The sequence below is a fragment of the Pongo pygmaeus genome, chromosome 6 (assembly GCF_028885625.2).
Source record: "Pongo pygmaeus isolate AG05252 chromosome 6, NHGRI_mPonPyg2-v2.0_pri, whole genome shotgun sequence".
In the NCBI taxonomy this organism is placed as follows: domain Eukaryota; kingdom Metazoa; phylum Chordata; class Mammalia; order Primates; family Hominidae; genus Pongo; species Pongo pygmaeus.
In genome coordinates this window covers 36,857,869-36,878,707 of record NC_072379.2, presented here as the reverse complement: position 1 = coordinate 36,878,707, position 20,839 = coordinate 36,857,869, and the positions used below count along the sequence as shown (strand labels likewise).

At 46.5% G+C, this 20,839-nt stretch overlaps 1 protein-coding gene across 1 annotated transcript in view; it reads left to right on the top strand.

The window, feature by feature from the left end:
• Nucleotides 1-5,446: 5,446 nt before the first annotated feature.
• The window catches only part of VWC2 (von Willebrand factor C domain containing 2), a 155,373-nt gene continuing 139,980 nt past the window's right edge, over nt 5,447-20,839 (top strand). Inside the window, exons 1-2 of the mRNA XM_054495489.2 lie at nt 5,447-5,928; nt 7,146-7,944. Of these exons, the coding sequence (XP_054351464.1) occupies nt 7,249-7,944 (696 nt within the window). The 5' untranslated portion in view covers nt 5,447-5,928; nt 7,146-7,248. The remainder of the gene's footprint in view (nt 5,929-7,145; nt 7,945-20,839) is intronic.

Sequence of the window (20,839 nt, the reverse complement as noted above, 5' to 3'; positions counted from 1 at the left end):
CAGAATTCAAGTTAAATGGCTTTGCCAAAGGTGTGAACTAAATGAAAGAAAGCTCTTCTCCTTGGGCTCAGGCAATCTGCAGTCAGTGGGAGGAATGAGTGCATGAGCAGGAGTGGGGAGCCCTTTGTGTTTTCTGCAGACACTGCTGCAGCTGCTGTGCCTGGAACACACAGTTCCCAGGAGGCCCTCCTTCCCCAGGCAGCCACACTGTCTCCTCACCTGTAAAGGTGAGGCGTGGCAGCAGTCTGCCAGTTCTCTCCACTGCCACCTGTAAAGCTGGCTCACCTTGGCATCCCAAGCAGTTTTCCCCATAGAGCAAATATGCAAGGTTCCCTCGCTGGATCTGTGTTCCAATAAGGCCTTCTTGGTTTCCTGGTCAGGTCTGCGGTCATCCTAACTTCGTTTATGTTTTATTCCACAGTCTCTTTTCCACTTTCAAACCACGAACAGCTGGCACCCTCAGTTGCAGTAGACGACCTTGTCTCATCCTTCTGTGAGCACACCTGAGCTCCTTACCTCTCTTCTATTTCACTTGCAAATGGGTGCCCTCAGGTGCCTCTCCTCCCGGGGCATGGTCTCTTGTGTTTTCCTCCCAGGCAAACCTGCTCCTTGACTCTTCTTCCTCAGGGTCTGGGATAATATCCATCAAGGGATCCTTTCTCAGCCATGCATGTGTTAATGTGTTCTCTCATTTGTGGGCAAACTTGACATTTGAGTCCCTCTTAGAGGGGGTCCTGGCCTGAGGACATGAAGATGGAGTGGCATCTCAGGACTGCCCCCGAGGCCCCTACAACCCACTCTGGTCCTTGCATGACCTGTTGCTTCTCTGCTGTGATGAATGTAAGGCCTAGTGCGTGAGGTCGTGCAGTTCTGGCTAGAGAGAGAAGCTGGGGAGAGCCAGTTAATCCAGAATAGTAAGTCATAGAGCCACAGCCCACTTGAAGGAGACAGCAGTGGGGCTGTACTGGGACAGGACACTGGGAGTGCAGTCACAGGTGTCACTGTCAACCAGGCACTTGCCTTATTAGCTGGGTAACCTTAGTCAAGTCTCAACCTCTTTCAGGCATGGTTTCCCATGGGCAAAATGAAAAACAATAATGGTCGCTAAGACTAGTAGTACTGTAAGAAATTGAATGAGATGGATGTGAACTTGCCCAGTATTGTACAAATAATAAGTGAATTTCTCCTAGTTTTGGCTTTCCTTCCTTCCCTCCCTCCCTCTTCCATCCTCCTTCTTTCCCACCTTCCTTCCTTCTTCCCTTTCTTCAATCCTTCTTCTTCCCATCTTTCTTCCTTCTTTTTCCCTTTCTTCTTTTTCTTCCCTCTCTCCCTTCCTCCCTTCCTTTCCTTCCTCCCTCTCTTCTTACTTTCTCCCTTCCTTCCTCTCTTCCTCAGTTCTTCTCTTCCTCCTGCCCTCTCTTCATTCCTTCCTTCTTTCCCTCTTTCCTTTCTTCTCTTCCCTCATTCTTCCTTTCCTGCCTTCCTACATTTTTTTCCTTTCCTTCATCCTTCTTCTTTCCCTCTCCCAATCCCTCTCTACCTCTTTCCATCCTTCACTACCTTCTTCTCTTTACTTCCTTTCTTCCTCCCTCCCTTCTCTCTTTCTTTCCTTCCTCTCTCCCTTCTTCCCTCCCTTGCTCTTCTTCTCTCCCTCCCTCGCGTTTCTTCTCTCCCTCCCTCTGAATCGCCTTCCCTTTCTTTCTCCCCTCCCTCCCTCCCTCCTTCTTTCCTTCCCTCCTTCTATTGCTGCTTCCTTCCCTCCTTTTCCCTTTCCCTCCTCAATTGGTCCTATTGGCTCTAAGAATAGAAGGATGAATAAAGCATAGCCACTGCCCTTAAATAAGCAACCATTTCAGAGGTGAGTACAGATAATCTGGAGCTATGAAAAAGTTGACTGTTGTAAGGGACATTAAAAAAAAAAGTTGACATAAAAAAAGTTGACATTAAAAAAAAGTTTAAGGGACATAAAAAAAAGTTGACATAAAAAGTTGACTGTTATAAGAGACATAAACCACTCTCTGGGGAGAAAATAAAGGTAAGATTAATTCTGCCAAAAGGGACAGGAAAGGTGACTGGCCTAGAATCCTGACTGGAACCCACCTGCTCTGCATTGCTCAGGATTGGCCCTGTGGCCAAGCTCAGACTCCCACACTGGCTACTAAATATGACTGTACCTCAGCAGATGGATTTAACTCTTGCACACAGGAAGAAAATGGAAGCAACGAACTCAGTTAAAATGGGGCATGAAAGCAGAAATGTGCTATATTCCTAGAGTGCTTTGGGCTTCCTATTCATTCAGAGATCCTCTCTTTTTCCTTTTAAAGGTGAGAAAACAAAGAGCCTGTAACACTGAGTGACTTGTTCAAAGTTGCAAAACTGGCCCCTGGTGGAACTTGGATTACACCCATGTCACCTCAGTCCCTGACCAGAGATCTTTCTGCTCCTGCCTTGCACTCTGTATCCTGGAAAAAAGGAAAGGATGGAAAAGGAAAGAGGAAGGGGAAGGCAAAAGGGAGGGGAAAAAGAAGGGGAAGTGGAGAGAAAGAAGGAAAAGGGAAGGGAAGAGGAGAGGAGGGGAGAGGAGGGGAAGGGAGGGGAGGGGGAGGGGAGGAAAGGGAAGGGAAGGGAAAAAGGGGAGAAGGGAAGAGAAGGGAAAGGAAAGCAATGGAAAGGAAAATAAGTGGAAAGGAAGAAAGGAAAGAGGGAGGGAGGGAATAAAGGAAAGAAGGAAAGAAATGAGGGAGAGAAAGAGGAAAAGGAAAGGAGAGAGATGGAGGAGGGAGGGAGAAAGGGGAGAAGGAGGGCAAAGGGAAGGAAGGAAGGAAAGAAAGGAACAAAGAAGGAAGGAAAGAAGAAAAGTTAATCGCAACAATTCACTGCACTGGCAATAAATAAATTGTATATTCCTTCAACGCCTGCAAAGTTGCAAAGTCCCCTATATTTTTTCGAATTACTCAGCTCATCGAGCTGCATGGGTATTGTTCTTCACAAAGGACAGCAATCCCTTGGAAACTGCTTTCCTCCCTCATTCTATCAGGCCTATAACACTATCTCTGAGAACATCTAACAGAACAAAGCCATTTGGACACTCGGTCACTTAATTCATCCTCAGTTTTGTCAGGCCTCTTCTTGAAAACTTGGCTATCTCATATTCATGGCTCTCTACTGGAAGCAGCTGGCTGGGACAAGAAGTTTCTGATTCAAAGAGACCGGTGATTGAGGTGGGATCAATAAAGAGACATCATTATTTCCTCAGCTGAGCCCCCAATCAATTTTTCAGTTAGAATCTTGGACACACAATATTACTGTTTCGTTCTTATTAGTCACATGTGTTTGGGGCTACCCCATTGTAACCACATGAGAGTACTGTTGGCAAAACAAAACAAACAGGATGTTTAATGACAAGAACAGAATTAGCTAATAAGTCAAATAACAAAATTTGTAGCCTAACCCATGCTATAAAAGCACTTGATTTTATAGAACTGAGGGCCCATTTTGCACATTACATATGATCACACCTCGAGCCGTGTTTTTATTTTGGTGGTGTTGTGAAAGGTGTGATATTTGGATTAGAGCATCATAAAGACACAGAAGCCATAATTGATTAGAGCATGTGATGAGAGGCAGGTGGGTGGGTAGGCAGCTGCAGCCACAGCAAATGTGGCCTGTCTCTTTTCTGAGGGTAACAAGAAACGAAAGGTCCGAGTGTGGTGGCTCACACCTGTAATCCCAGCACTTTGAGAGGCCGGGTGGATCATTTGAGGCCAGGAGTTCAAGACCAGCCTGGGCAACAAAGTAAGACCCCATCTCTACAAAAACAAACAAACAAACAAACAAAAAAAACCAAAAAACAAAAACTAAACGAAACAAAACAAAGCAAACAAACAAACAAAAAAAATTAGCCCTGTGTGGTGACCTGTACACCCAGTTCCTCCGGAGGCTGAGGCAGGAGTTTGAGGCTACAGTGGGCCGTGATCATGCCACCACAATGAAGCCTGGGTGACAAAGTGAGATCGTGTCTCTAAAACATAAAAAAAAAAAAAAAAAGGAAAAATGAGAGTGAGAACTGAAACAGCAGAAGGGCTCAAATCATCCTGTACATAGAAATCCTCCATCCAGGCCAGGCGCAGTGGCTCACGCCTGTAATCCCAGCATTTTGGGAGATCGAGGCAGGCGGATCACGAGGTCCGGAGATAGAGACCATCATGTCTAACACGGTGAAACCCCGTTTCACTAAAAATACAAAAAATTAGCCAGGGGTGATGGCGGACGCCTGTAGTCCCAGCTACTCAGGAGGCTGAGGTGGGAGAATGGCATGAACCCGGGAATCGGAACTTGCAGTAAGTGGAGATCGCGCCACTGGAGTCAGAGCTTGCAGTAAGTGGAGATCGCGCCACTGCGCTCCAGGCTAGGCCACAGAGCGGGACTACGTCTGAAAAAAAAAAAAAAAAGAGAGAGAGAGAGAAAGAAATCCTCCATCCAGCCCTGTTGGTTGTGTTTGTGTTGGAGGGGGTGGAGGAGCAGCCTTCTCAGGCTTTCAAGGAGGACTTCCTAGCCCCTCAGCTAAGATTTGTTTGTCTATACTATTAAAAGATAGAGAGAAATAACTGTGTCCCAAACCAGCCTCCCCAGTTCCCACCAGCCAGAGCGCCTGCCCTTGCAGGGAAGCTTATCTGTTTACCATTCAAGCACTTTGAGGGATTCTAAAATGCCATGAGTGGGAACCACTGCCCTGGGCCATTTCCATGAAAATTCAATTTCGGGGATTAATTTGAACAGGTACTATTGACGTTTTCCCGTTTACACAAGATCAAAGAGTAAAAACAACCGGGCCTCTGCTTAACAGTTGAGGATTCTAGCAAAGTTAAGAAACAGGTTTATATTTGTAGAAGAAGAGAGAGCATGCAGAAAGAGGTAGATGGGAGCGGGGAGAGATTGGCAGAGATTCAGAAAGTTCGCGCTTGAGATTTTTACGTTTCTTACTCGTACACGTCTATTTCTCTGGGTTTCTGAATGCAAAGACGAGAAAGTCTCAACAGTCTGCTAAACTAACATGGCCTTCGAATCCTAAACTGAACACAGTAGCTGAAACAAGCTGTCCACAAAGAGGAAAGCCAGAGGGGGCCAATTAGGAAGGAAGAAATTAAAGAAAAGAGAAAAGCCAAGATGAAAGGTCCAGCGCAAAGTGAATGACTCGACTGGAGAATGGCAGCCCTGGCAGGGTCTGCGGCCAGCGGCGGAGGTGGGGACGCGGCCGCGCGGACGAGTGACAGGTTGGTCCGGCGCAGCAAAGGGAGCGGGTGCGGCGGTAGGGCCTCTCCGTGGGCAGCGCAAGGGCCTCCCCCGGGGCAGCGCGGGCCGAGGCGGGGCCTCCAGAGTGGGGGCAGCAGAGGAGGGAGCGGAGCGGGAGCCGGGAGGAGACGGCTGCGGCAGGGGGAGGCGGGAGGCGGGCGCGCTGGCTCCCAGGCTGGTCTCGGTGCCACTTGCGCGCCGGCCGCGCACCGAGCTTCTCTTTTCCCTCCGACGCGCCACGGCTACCCAGACATTCCGGCTGCCGGGTCTGGAGAGCTCCCAGAAACCCTCCGCGGAGAGGAGCGAGGCGGCGCCAGGGTGGCCCTCGGGGCTCGCTTGGTCTCGGAGAAGCGGGGACGAGGCCGGAGGATGAGCGGCTGAGGGCGACGCGGGCACTGACGCGAGTTGGGGCCGCGACCACCGGCAGCTGACAGCGCGATGAGCGAGTCCCCAGAGACGCCCTAGCCCGGTGCGCGCGCCGGGCAGAGCGCGCAGGTGGGGTTGGGCTCTCAGCGGTCCGCCCCGCGCGGGTCCCCGGCCTGCCCAGGATGGGCGCTGGCAACCCGGTCCAGCGCCCGCCGCTGCTACCCCTGCGCCCGCCGCGAGCCCGGCGTCCGGCCCGCGCCTTGAGCTCATGTATGTAGGTTTGGCACCGGTCTTCAGGGCTGAGGGTGCATGCTGGGTGTCCCCGCGCGGCCGGACGCGCTCCAGCTCTGTTCCGCCGCTCAGCTGCTCCGGAGGAACCCCCTCCCCCGCCCAAGTTTGTGAATACGGGCGCTTCGCCCAGTGTTGAGGTCGGCAGGGACCGGGCAGGGGGTGAGCAGGGCCGGGCACGTCCGGAGCCCTCAGGGAGGAGGGCTGAGGGGGAGGGGACAGACGCACCGGAGTGCGCAGAGTGGGGGCGTTCGGGGAGTGAGGCGGGGAGAGGCTGGATTGCCGGTGTCCTGCGGCGTCTCGGGCTCTCCCAGTCCCTTTGGGCGACAGAAACTTTGGAATCCAGAAAGGCTGGCCGGGATCCGGCGAGTAGGAGGGTCTCGCCCCCACTCTGCGCCCTGGGGCCCCAGCCTCCCGCACTGCACACCTTGGTGCTGCCCGGGCGCTTCTGCTCCGCAGCCAGGACACTGCAAGACTGAGCGCTGCGGCCGGCGACCTGGCTCCCAAGGCTCGGAGGGGCGGGCCGGCAGAGGAGCTGAAGCCCCGGGAATCCCCGACCCGGCCCTCTGGCAAGGGGCCGAGGGCATCCTTTCATGCAGCGGGGCTTAGAGAGCGGGGAGGGGGCGTCTGCTCCCGAGACGGGAGTCTTAAGAAGTTGTTAGAAATGAATCGTGGAGTCCTAGGAGAAGCTTTGTTTAACCTCCCCGCATTTTCCCAGCACAAACCCCTAAAGCAAATGAGGAAGAGTTTCCCTCTTATCTTCCTGTACATTCGTCCGTCTCTAACTCCACTGCTGAATTCTCCATTTAATAACCTTCGGGAAATGTGGCCAGGACCTAGGGAGGGACACCCTGGGTGCCTGAATTACTTGGTTCCCAGCAGAGCTTTGCAGGGGGGCGCGGGCCTGGCTCGCTGCGTTCCCTGGGCTCCGCAAGCCGCCCTTGGCCATCTCCAACACTAATCACGACTACATCTGAAACACGCCGGCCGGTGTCGTTCTTGGATTTCGCTTCCAATGTGTCGCTCCACAATTTGTGATGTCTAAGAACCCCGGCCGTGCACCGACGCTGGGCATGCTGCCCCCGCCCCCGTCGCCCAGCTAGTTAATCTAGAGCGATGCCGGAGCCCGGGTGGGGGCCGCGGCGGGCCGGGGCGCGCGCGGGCCGCGGGGCTCAGTTGTGCTGCTGTTCTCTCCGCAGGGACGGCGGCTCCCGGCTGGCGGCGGCGCGCCCCCGGGCTGTGAATGCGACTCGCCCCTCGGCCGCGCTCCCCGCCCGCCCGCCCGCCGGGACGTGGTAGGGGATGCCCAGCTCCACTGCGATGGCAGTTGGCGCGCTCTCCAGTTCCCTCCTGGTCACCTGCTGCCTGATGGTGGCTCTGTGCAGTCCAAGCATCCCGCTGGAGAAGCTGGCCCAGGCACCAGAGCAGCCGGGCCAGGAGAAGCGTGAGCACGCCTCTCGGGACGGCCCGGGGCGGGTGAACGAGCTCGGGCGCCCGGCGAGGGACGAGGGCGGCAGCGGCCGGGACTGGAAGAGCAAGAGCGGCCGTGGGCTCGCCGGCCGTGAGCCGTGGAGCAAGCTGAAGCAGGCCTGGGTCTCCCAGGGCGGGGGCGCCAAGGCCGGGGATCTGCAGGTCCGGCCCCGCGGTGACACCCCGCAGGGGGAAGCCCTGGCCGCAGCCGCCCAGGACGCGATCGGCCCGGAACTCGCGCCCACGCCCGAGCCACCCGAGGAGTACGCGTACCCGGACTACCGTGGCAAGGGCTGCGTGGACGAGAGTGGCTTCGTGTACGCGATCGGGGAGAAGTTCGCGCCAGGCCCCTCGGCCTGCCCGTGCCTGTGCACCGAGGAGGGGCCGCTGTGCGCGCAGCCCGAGTGCCCGAGGCTGCACCCGCGCTGCATCCACGTCGACACGAGCCAGTGCTGCCCGCAGTGCAAGGAGAGGAAGAACTACTGCGAGTTCCGGGGCAAGACCTATCAGACTTTGGAGGAGTTCGTGGTAAGATGCGAACGCCCGCCGGGCGACTTTGCACCTTCCAGGAAGGGGTGGAACAGCTTTGGTTCTGTGGTCCCCCACTTTGAAGAAGAGGTGCTCTCTGGTTCTGAGAGGGGGAGAGCGCTGTGCTCACGCCCCTTTGACATGACCTCACTTTTTCAGGGCAGAGGTAATCCTTCCAAGAGCACTATGGCCAATCCATAGGGATTCCTTCGGTGTTCACTTTAAAAGGGCTTCATGAGGATGAAGCCTATGGCACTGAAGGGAAGGGTCCCAACAGGTATCGGAGGAGGGACTTTCAACATTAATTTGCTGCTCCTCATTTGGGAATGTTGTCGGTGAAATGTTCAACCTGCTTTCAAACACAGGGTAATTTACCGTACCATTTGGGATATATTCTTCAACTAATAGCTAATTAAGGGAGACTATTCATATAAAAAGCCATTTCCCTAGATTATGTGTTTAGGGTATCATGCAAATGTTCTAAAAATTAAAAGAAAAAGAAAATATTTGCTCACTGGGTGCCAAATCATAGTGGATGGTGAAACCAACAAGTGCAGTTAATGTTTAAAAATTGTTTTGTTTTAGATGAGTAGTAGTAGTAGTGTTAATAATACCGGCCATCTCTCTAATGCCTACTGTGCGTCAGGATCCCGCTGTTTTTCATGTACGTTAGTTAAATCTCATACCATGCTAGGAGGTGGATTATTATCCATTGTCTCCATTTTATGGAGAAGAGGAAACAGATACAGAATATTTAAATAATGTGTTGAAGGCAGGACAGCTATTAAGAAACAGATTCATATGTCAAACTAAGCAGTTCTGCTCCATAGCTTAGGTTTTTAACCCTTATGCTCTACTTGAACCAAAAGCCCAGCTCCACTGGGGCTTTAGTTTGGGTGAAGGTGCTGCACAGCATGCATGCACAGGCTCCAGGTAAAATCCCTGCCAGTGGGCTAGGGGCCTGAGAGAGACCTGCACAGGTGTTCAGTTATTCCAAACACCTCAAGGTAGGCTCAACCTATGGCCTGCCTGGACTTGGCCCATTGACTTGCCAGGCCATAGCTTTCCTTTTCCCACCTGCAGAGGGCGTTATGGAACGTGCAGCTACTAAAGCAAAGCTTTAGGGAGGAATTCTGCTGGAATACTCCTCCTGGAATTAGCCTGAGATCTGCTAATTCCCAGGATGTGAAGCCCATGTAGTTACTGACTTGTAGCAATGAATTATCAAGTGTTATAGAAGTACAAAACCAGGAAGGACAGATCTATATATAGTGTACAAAGTATGGAAAGAGTGCTGGAATTTAGAGTCAGGAAACATGGTTATTCATTCTGGCTTTACCACTAACCAGCTGCAGGACTGGAACAAAAGACATATCCCCTCTGGGTTTCTTTTCTCTTACCTGTAAAATAAGGGGCCAGCTTTCCCTAGGCTCATTTAGCAAAATATAACTCCAGGCATACATTGTTTAAGTACTCACATTTGACTTCAGCCCTTTGGAGAAAGACAACTGGGATGAGCAACTTGTATGAACCACGCTCAGGCCATGCAAAATTAACTAAATCAGAAACCCTGCCCTCAAAATGCTTCCTGCCTACGGGAGGGTCTGGTAGATATCTCTCCAGGTGTTTTGGGTGCAGTACAAAAGTTCACAGGCAAATGTGTCCAGGTAAAGGAACCTGTGGGTGCTAGAAGAGCCCAGAGGAGGGGCCTTCCATTTTGGCCTGGAGCAGGGTCATAGAACACTAGAACAATTCTCTTAAGTTTTGAATTGGTAACATCATCGGCTCTTCTAAAGTCAAAGATAAGCAGTTGGTTTTTAAGTAATTCCTTTTGTTGTTTGCACTATTTATAGTTTCATAGTAATTTGCTAGAATTGTCCTAAGAAGTAAACTGAGGAATTAGTAGCACTTTGATCTAGTAAGCCCAAACACTTCAGTGTCCACCTACCTACCTGAGATCACAGGTAAAGGAAATAATTCAAACTTCTGTCTTAATAATTCATGCTAAATGCTAGCAGCCATGAAGCTACTTTTGTCTGTGGAGGAGAGGAATCTCTTATTTAATTCGTCTTTGCTACCTGTTTGGTAGTCCATAGGTAGAATGTGTTTTCAAACTCTGAGGATGGGAGATGATACTGACAAAAGGGAAATTGGAAAGATTACAATCTTAGGAAGAATTAAAATACCAGTAAAGCTATTTTTGGAATATTAAGTGCATCTTCCATCTTCAAATGACATTTCATTCTAAACTTTCATCATTTATTACCAGATGCGGGGATGCACACATGCTTGAATGTTGCAAAGTTGTTACATATTTTTAATTATATGCTTGTTCTTACAATATGTCAACTACATAAAGATTTTATAGTGTTATAGCATGTTTGCTCGTTTTTGTTAGTATGAGGAATATTTCTAGGCATTCCGCTAATTTATCGTGGCCTTGTGCAAGCCATTTATTGTCTCCATTTTTGTTTCCTTCAATGTACAAAAGAGAAAGCAATGCTTTTTTTGAAGAATGTTGAAAATATGAATGTAGAATGGTATAGGGTTAGTTGTGAGTCCACGGGGTTTGTGAGTTGCAGTAGTGGAGATTCGTCGTGATGCTGAGTACCAGGGCACAGAAATTGTTAACATGCCTGCTCTGGGTATTCTGGGTTTCAGAGAGAGATTATAGTCTGTAGTTTGCATAGCACAAAGTACATGGAAAATGAAAAAGGAAAGCATTCTGTCTGAAGTGCTTTGCACTTCTCTGAAGAAAATGTGATTCAAATGGAGATTGTGGTACAGTCGGGTCATGCCTGGAACACTTTACTTTAGCAAGGAAGGAAGTGAACGTGAGATTATTTGGGCCTCAGTCCCTGCAAGATGCATAGATCCTTTAACAGTCTGTTCTCTGCTTCCAGAGAGGGAGAGAGAGAGAGAGACAGAGACAGAGAGAGAGGGGAAATTACTAGTTATTGATGGAGGCTTGACCCTCTTTGAGCAGTAGATTAACTCCAGAGCCTGCCTGTGCTTGTGATGTGCAGGGTATTTGGCTCCGGCAGGAGTGCGGTTTCTCCCTGTCTTCATAGGCTTCTCTTTCTTTGGGCATGTTTTCTTGCTGCTTTCTCTACTCAGTTTTCTGCATATTCTAAACTTGTTTTTTCCCTTCTTTCTGTACTCTTTTACCCCATTAAAACTTCCTCTCCTTACAGCCTGTTTGATCTCAGTTAGATACTTGTGAAAGATCACACTGACTCCACAAAATACCATTAAGTTGCTAATAATAATGAGAGTAATGTGTTCATTCCTCCAGGGATGGCTGTAATTTAATTTGTACATCCAAATAAAAACATAGTTAATAGTAGAATTTTCTCCACTGCCTCTCAAATGATACCAAGTGTCTTTTTTTCTTTAATTTATACCAGCAGGCATCCAACTTTGAATAAGGAACCTTGTCTATTGGCTTTTTTTTTTTTCAGTAAAGGAATGATATTTTTAACTGTTTTCTGCTTCCTACAGTATATTAGTCTGCTAGGACTGCCAGAGCAAAGTAACACAGACTGGGTAATTTAAACAGAAATTTGTTGTCTTGGAATAAATCTGGAAACCCAAGATTTCCAGACTTCCAGATTTCCAGGTAATCTGGAAGTCCAAGATCAAGGTGTCAGCAGGGCTGGTTTCTTCTCAGGCCTCTCTCCTTGGCTTGCAGATGTCCATCTTCTCGCTGGGTTTTCTCATGGTGTTCCCTCTGCATCTGTCTGTGTCCACATCTCCTCTTCTTATAAGGATACACTCATATTGGATTGGGGCCTGACCTCATTTTAACTTAATTACCTTGTTAAAGACCTGTCTCCAAACAGTCATATTCTTAGCTACTGGCGTGAGGACTTCAAAATTTGAATTGTAGAAGCACAAAGTTTAGCCCAAAACATAGTGTTGATGACCAAAATTGACTTCCTAAAACAGACCTAACAAGGTAGTAACAGTGGGGTGTGTGAGGATGCATCAGCACGCATGATGGGAAAACAGTACTTATGATGAAGGCACAGAGTGAGTGGTGATGAAGTGTATGCCAATGAACATTAACTGAGGGGCTCATCTTGACCATTCTGATTCTGTGTCTATTGCATTCTGAGAGCTACTTTAGGAGTTCTTGTATTACTTATGTGGATGGATCCTTGTGTCACAGAAAACTAAAAGGTGACTAAGGGTGGGGAGAGGGGCTGTATTGAGCAGTTGTAAATTTTGCCTCAGTGGCCATGTGATTTGTTCAGAAGCAAATCACATTTGAAATGTGTTAATTAAAAAAAATCATTCTATTTTGCTCAACAAAACAAGTTGTTTTCATCATGGGAATCTTGGTCTCCTGGAGGACCATGATGGTGGAAAGGGGAGTTTGCAAGCTTATTTCATGTTTTATAGAACCTAGTGGAATTTTTGTGACTCTGAAATAGGGCCATAAAGGATAACTAAATCTTCACATTTCTTTGCTTTTGGTAGGATTGATATCAGCAAAGTGTGTCAACACTGGTTATCATAGCCAATCAGGAGCTCTGATTGGCAATTGTATAAGTCTTTGAAGAAAAAGGGAAGATGAATTATTAATAAGTGAAGCTTACTAGACTGTCTTTCAAAGCATAAGAACTGTTGAGAGAGAGATAACAGGAAGGGGTACTTGGAGGTGAAATGATTGGGGACCACTGAGTTAAACCAAATTCTGACTGCTTCTGTATCTGACTTGCCATTAACCCCACGGCAAAATCTTATTTCTAGGTTTTTATCAATCAAAAAAAATTTGAACATGAAATTTGGAATCAAAACTTCCATCTAAATAGATCTCTATATCAATTATGAGACAGTGCCAGCAAAGAGAAAGCCACGGTTATTCATACTTTTCAGTCTAATGGTATTTATATTCTTTTGGCTGATGTTACTTAACTGAAAACAATGCTATTATTATCTACCTTCACTAAGTAAAATGAGTCAATCTGTGTTCTTTTCTGCAAGTCAGGCTAATGCATGTACTGTTGCTGTCTCTGAGTTTGTTTTGGTTCTGAGTAAGATTTTGTAAATTCTCGACTTCTCATTTTCTACCCTTTTGTCTAAAGCCATTTAAACGGTGACTTTTTTTAAAAAAAAGGGAGTCATAAGCCATATCTAGACTCTTTAGATGTGTTCCTAACTCAAGTGGGGGAAACACAGCTTTAAAAACTGCTTATTTGCATGCTCTATACAGTATCTGATGTGAAGTATGATGGAATTAACAACATAACCTTTTACAATGGGAAGAAGGGAATCAATATTTATCTAGTGCCAATATTTTTTATATATTGGCTTTTCTGGAGTAATTTACACAACAGACTAATGAGTTGGTGGTATTTTCTTTATTTTTAAAGGAGAGAAAACTAAGGTCCAAAAAAGTTAAATAGCTTGATCAAGGTCATAGAGCTAGTAAATGGTGAAGATAGGATTTGAATCCTAGTGTGTCGGACTCTGAAGATCATGCATAGTGTCTTCGTGACCATATGGTGATGAAGTGGCATTTTGTGTGTGGTGGAGAACATTTCAGGTACCTGGGAAAAGGAAAAGCTATACAAGCCCAGAGTACTTTGCTCATATGTGTGTCCAATAAATGCTTGATCCACTTGGCTAAGCATTTATTTACATGGATTTGTCATATTTGACTTGGCTATCTGATGAACAAAATAATGTCTGTGTCCTTCAAAGGATGAAGTCTTGAGTCGTAATGGTGCTAAAAGCACTTAGTCCCAGGATTTCCCTGAGAGCAAGGGAGAATGAGTCCGGGGGGCAGTGAAAAGAAGACTAGATCCCAAGAGGCAGGTGGGACTCCAGGGATTATCAGATCCACGTGGGGCAACAGGTGACCCAAGAGGAAGATCTGGTTCTAGGAGGTATTCTATTTGGCTCATGGCATATAAAACATTTGTTTACTAGTGCCAGTATTTGACAAGCGGGAGGTTCATATAAATTCCCAGATTGCCTAATTCTTACAAAAATTAAATGATTCCCAGATGGCAGCCATCTGTCAGAGCTGGGCAGGGCTGCCCCTTTGGGAGGGCATTTGCTTTCCAGCTGACCACACCCACCTTGCAGATGTGTGATTCACCCATGCTCCTGTAAATAAATACATGACTTTGAAAAGCCTCTTGTTCCTAGGCAGTGAAAACTCACCTTAGAAAATTAGTACCCCCTCCAAAATCATACAGGCAGTTGATATCATGAGGAGGTTTAGGAAAGCAGGTCCCATGCTCTCCAGTCCTTTCCTCTTCAGTTTTGGTGGAGAATCAGCTTCTGGGACTTTCAGGACAGGGTACTTATCTGAACACGGTGGGGTGAACCGGGTTCCGTTTTATCCAGTGCTACCCTGGACAACTTTCAGAGCCTTGTTTTCTAGTGGTTAAAAAAAAAAAAAAAGATAATGGGGCCTGGTGTGGTGACTCATCCCTGTAATTCTAGCACTTTGGGAGACTGAAGTGGGAAGATGACTTGAGTCCAGGAGTTCAAGCCCAGTCTAGACAACATAGTGAGGCCCCATCTCTAAAACAAATTGAAAAAAAAAAAAAAAAAAAGGCCAGGCATGTTGGTGCTCACCTGTAGACCCAGCTACTTGAGAGGCAGAGGCAGGAGGATGGCTTGAGCCCAAGAATTTGAGGTTGCAGTGAGTCATGATTGGGCCAGTGCATTCCAGCCTGGACGACAGCATGAGACCCCATCTTAAAAAACAGAAAAGAAAAGAAAAAAAAGTGGATAGTATTCTGCATTCCTCTCCCATTATAAGAAGTAAATAAGATGTATGTGAAAGCAATTTGAACCTGTAAAGCTCTGAACAAAGTTGATGTGGATATTTAGACAAGTTCTGCAGAGTGTGCAGCTCAGGGGGAGGTGGCCACGCCCTGTTCCAGATTTTGGTCTCTAGAAGGACTCTTGTAGAACCTCTAATCATTAGGGACTGGCTCCATGGAGCTGCTTTTCCATAAAGCATTACCTCCTCAGATGATATCTCTAAATCTGATAAGTCCCAACAGAAAAATTATTCTTACATTTATTTGAAAATATTTAGGACACCATGTGTGCGAGGCCCTGGGCTGCATCCTGGAGATGTGACGGGAAGTAAATGGCCCCCTCCAGGAGACAGGCAGCAGTACTGTGGTGTGTGAGGCACTGTGAGAGCTTGGGTCAGGGCGTCAAGGGGGAACACAGTAGAAGCCACTCTATTATTATTAATAGACTCCACTGTTGCTGATGGCTTGTTTTTAAATGACAGAGGAATTCTGGGCCAGATGTTCTAGGGAAAAGAAAAGAGTTTGTATCAAATGTAACAACTGTGAGTTTGCATGAAGGATATGGCTTCCCACCCAGGCCTACCTACCCTGTGACCATCCTTCATGGTACTTTTCTGACCACATAGCTGGAAATCCTTCTTACTGCCTGTCTGTTCCAAGGCTGAGATCCTGCCAGCTGGATCATACTTCTCATTCTATTTCTGTCGGGCACTGGGGTGCGGCCAGGACATAGACTGCCTTTCAAATCTGTGGAAAAGGATGATGTCAGGCCTCTGCCGAGGGCCCTGTGAGTTCTCTCAGAAGCCTTAGGCCTGTGGAAAAGCATAGAGCTTGAAAATTAAAACTCCATGGCCAGGCACAGTGGCTCGTGCCTATAATCCCAGCAGTTTGGGAGGCCGAGCTGGGAGGATCACTTGAGCCCAGGAGTTTAAGACCAGCCTGTGCAACATAGTGAGACCCTGTCTCTAAAAAAATAATAATAATAAAATAAAATAAAGAAAAAAATAAAAGAAATTAAAATGCCAGGTGGCTCTGCACATTTCCAAGTATCCAAGAATAGCAAAAGTGATGATGCTTTAAACATGAAACTTCTCCTTCCTTTCCTGGGAATATGGAGGATAGCCTGACAACTCACCCTCAACAAAATGCCTGAAATCCTGAATATCATATAAAACACATATTTTTAAAAGAAAAATGTTATTTGTATAAATTGATGGGGTACAGTGTAATTTTATCACATGGATACACTGCGTAGTGGTGAAGGAAGAGCTTCTAGTGTAGTCATCACCAGAATAATGTACACTGAATCCGAATAATGTACACTACATCCATTACATCATCTCTCATTATCTACTCCCTCCCCATCCCTGACACCTTTCTGAGTCTCCATTGTCTGTCATTTCACATTCTACATCCATTTTTAAAAGCACAGCTGACGTGGCAAGGAAATAAGATAAATTAATTTCTAGAGGTGGAGTTGGAATCCATAGAGAAAAGTCTGCCTTGAAGTTGTGGCTGTCTGGGAGCATCTCTTGATCTTGGGGCCTGGGCCCTTGGCACTCATGGCCAATCATTGCCAGTGACCTGTGAAGAGTTCAGGTCCCCAAGTAGAGACAATCAGATCAGGATCTATCTTATAAAGCCAGGGGAACCAAGAGCCTGTACTGCAATGGGACAATGTAGGCAAACATCTTTCAATGGGCCTTGGCTCTGTCCAGAGGAGAAAGAAATGTTTGTGTTTTCCCCGAGTCATTGCCATCTGTAGCAGGCTTACCCTCTTATGGATGTGGAGCCCAATTCATGCTTCCCTGTGTGGTCTGCAAAGTCCAAATGGAATATGTGGTTTTAAATGGATCAACAGGTATCTGATCTAAACAAACACACACGGGGTAAAGGCACCTTTCACCCAGGCTGCAAAAAATTCTCACAAGTAGTGTTCCAAGGAATGTGACCTCAAAATAAAAATTACTCACAAGAAAGAAGGGCAATGTGAGCAAGAATCAGTTGAGGCAAAAGCAGTTGAATCAGACCCAGATATTGGGATGTAAAATGAGTATATTTGATATATACTTATTTACATATATATATATATATATATAAATATATAAAATGCTGGAATAAAGTACATGGGTAAAGAACAGAAATATATCTCCAATACTAATCAGCTTTGAATAAGAATCAGATAAAGCTTGTTGAAGTGAATGATACATTTAATGAATGATATCAATCCCATGGAATTAATATTCAATGGGAGGGATTTTTTTATTATTATTTTACTTTAAGTTTTAGGGTACATGTGCACAATGTGCAGGTTAGTTACATATGTATACATGTGCCATGCTGGTGTGCTGCACCCATTAACTCGTCATCTAGCATTAGGTATATCTCCTAATGCTATCCCTCCCCCCTCCCCCCACCCCACAACAGTCCCCAGAGTGTGATGTTCCCCTTCCTGTGTCCATGTGTTCTCATTGTTCAATTCCCACCTATGAGTGAGAACATGCGGTGTTTGCTTTTTTTGTCCTTGGGATAGTTTACCGAGAATGATGATTTCCAATGGGAGGGATTAACAGTTGTAGACTAGATGCAGTTTAAGATATAATTAGCAAACCAGCACACAGATCTGAAGAAGTTAACTAGTGTGAAACATAGACATGTAGACGGAACACAGGAAAGAGATGTTTCGATACGTGGAGGATAGAGTGAAAAGATCTACCACACATCTGCTTAGAATTCTGAGATTGTAGAGAATGGGAGAAATTAAGATAGTTCCAAGAGATGGCAATTCCAAGACTTTCTAGCTGAAAGACATCCATTTTCTCATTCAGGAAACCCAATGAATCTAAAGAAAGATAAATAAAAATATATTCACACCCAGCCATATTATAGAGACTGCAAAACAACAAAGGCAAAATGAAGATGTTCAGAGCAACCAGAAGACATTACCTCCAGAATAACAGTGAGTAGGCTTACAGCAGACATCTGATAAACAGAAAACACAGCACAGTAGGAGAATATTTTTAAATAAGAGAGAAACAAGTGTTAATCTGATTGATGCATCCAACAAAATTGTCCTTCAGGAATAAGCCTAAAGAAAGATACTTTATACAATAGAGAGCTGACCACCAAAAAATATTTACTAAAAGAACTTTAAAATAAGAGTCTAAAGGATGAAATTTAGGAAGAAGGAAAATGATCCCAGAAGCAAAGTCATAGAATCAAGAAGGAGTGGATAAAACTTAACTGTTTACTAAGCTGTACACCAGTGGAGCTCAGCTGGGGGCAACATTGCCTGCCTTCCCCCAGGAGACCTTTGCAAGGTATTTGTTACCTGGGTATATTGTGTGATGCCGAGGTTTGAGATAAGAATGATCACTCAGGTACTGAACATAGTATGCAACAGTTAGTTTTTCAACCCTTGCCCACCTCCCTCGCCCACCTCCCTCGCCCGTCTCATAGTCTCCAATGTCTATTGTTCCCATCTTTGTGTACATAAGTGCCCAATGTTTAGCTTCCACTTATAAATGAAAACAGGTGGTATTTGGTTTTCTGTTCCTACATTAATTAACCTAGGGTAGTGGCACCCAACTGCATCCATGTTGCTGCAAAGGACATCATTCCATTCTTTTTTATGACTATGTAGTATTCTACGGTGTTTATGTACCACATTTTATTTATCCAGTCCACCGTTGATGGGCACCTAGGTTAATTCCATGTCTTTGCTATCGTGAGTAGTGCTGCAATGAACATAGGAGTGCATGTGTCATTTTGGTAGAAGGATTTATTTTCCTTTGGGTATATAACCAGGAATGGGATTGCTGGGTAATAGGTGGCTCTGATTTAAGTTCTTTGAGAAATCTCCAGCTACTTTCTGCAGTGGCTGAACTAATTTACATTCCCTCCAACAGTGTATTAGTGCTCCCTTTTCTCTGCAGCCTCACAAGCATCTGTTATTTTGTGACCTTTTAATAATAGCCATTCTGCCTGGTGTGAGATAGTATCTCATTGTGATTATGATTTGCATTTGTCTGATGATCAGTGATGTTGAGCATGTTATCATATGCTTGTTGGCTGCTTGTTTGTCTAATTTTGAGAAGTGTCTGTTCACGTCTCTTGCCCAATTTTTAATGGAGTTATTTGTTATTTGCTTGCTGATTTGTTTAAATTTCTTATAGATGGTGGACCTTTGTTGGATGCATAGTTTGCAAATATTTTCTCCCATTCTGTAGACTGTCTGTTTACTCTGTGGATAGATTCTTTCACTGTGCAGAAGCTCTTTAGTTTAAATATTCTTAGAAAACAGGTACTGGGAGCCAGCTCAGCTTTAGGCCAAATCATCAAGTAGGTGAACACTTCAAAGGCACCCCCGGCTGGTCAGAACTGCCCACCACCAAGTTCTACTCAGCCATGGGGAATTTTTCTGCCCTTCCTGTAATGAAGGTCTGAGTGCTTGGAAATCAGATTCCTTTCCTACTGCTGTCTGTACCCTTAGGGCAATAGGCCAATCAGAAATAAATAGTACCTTCAGCCATACCAAACAGATTGGCCCTTCTGTATGTATCTTTGCTTTCCTCATGCCTAGCCTTAGAAACAATTCTTATTTATATTTTACTTCTAAATTCTGTATGCTTTTAAAAAAGGGAGCTCAATATTTTTGTTTTAGAAAGCTTGAAACAAATGAAGTATAATAAAATTAATTTCAAGTAAGTCAGTATTCTTATTAATTCCTCTTGATATGTCAGGAGCTAAACCTCCCCACCTGGTAACACTGTGGCACTGTTGACAACTATGCTCTAGGGACATGGAGGGACACAAGCGCCACCCGTGGGGAGCCTGGGATGTGCAGGGAGCCAGCAGGTGGCCAGATGCTCACCTTTCTTTCTCACGTGGGGCAGAACTGCCCCGAGCACCTCTACCTCCACTCGCTGTGCTTTTGCTGCATCACACACACAAATGTCAGGCGTGGGTAGGTTGAAAAAGAATATGGCTTTTGACAAGGCTGCTGCTGTGGCCTGGGAAGGAGAAGCAGGAGAGAGACAGGCAGCTGAGGGGTACACCATGCTCTAATGTTAGCCTCCCAGTTCAGGGTAACCTCCCACTGGTAGCAGAGTTCATGTCTGGGCTCCCAGTGCCCTCCAGTAAGCTAAGAAAACCAGCTCATCTTGCTTCTAGGTAACAACAAGGGATGACAGATATAATTTAATGGTCAGATCTCAGGGACCATTGCACTGTATGTCTGAGTGCAAAGACTCCCTTTCTGTGTGAGTGAGCACTGGTGTGTCTTCTCCACCAGAGCTTAAAACTCCATGGAAAGGGACTTCATTAAACGGAGAAACCGCAGTGGGTGTCCTGTTCTAATTTCAGCCTACTTTTGAATAGGCTTAGCTTCAAGAAGAGATTCAGGGCCAGTGATGGGAGCCCACAGTGCCTGTCCACTCCTGGCTCGGGCTGTGGCCCAGCACTTTCTGGGTAATTGGCAGCTGATGTGTTGAAGGAGCTTTAACAAGACAAGCAAACCCTGACTTCAGACAGTGTCCAGACGGGCATCCATTTGGGTCACTTCACAGTTGCGGGTGTGAGTGCTGCTGCTGGAGCCAGGCCAGCTTTGGGCAAAGGCAGACTGATGGGTGCCTTTGGTTATCTTCACTTCCTGCTTGTAGCGGGCATTGTCATTGCCGTCTCAAATAAAAGAATGCCAAACGGGAGCAGTGTAGTTCTGTTTTCTCCTGGCCTCTGTGTGTGTGTGTGTGTGTGTGAATGTGAGTGTGGGTGTGTAAGACAGTGTGTATGAGTGTGTGTGAGTGTGGGTGTCAGACAGTGTGAGTGTATGTGTAAGTGTGAGAGTGTGTGTGTGGTGGGTGTGTGAGTGGGTGTGTGGGTGTGAGTGTGGATGTGTGGGTATGAGAGTCTGTGAGTGTGTGGGTGTGAGGGTGTGTGTGTGTGAGAGAGGGTGTATGGGTGTGGGGTGTGTGTGTGGATGTGTGTGTGGATGTGTGGGTGTGGGGGGTGTGTGTGAGAGAGGGTGTGTATGAGTGTGGGTATGTGAATGTGTGACTGGATGTGTGTGAGAGTGGCTATGTGGATATGAGAGTGTGTGAGCATGTGTGTGA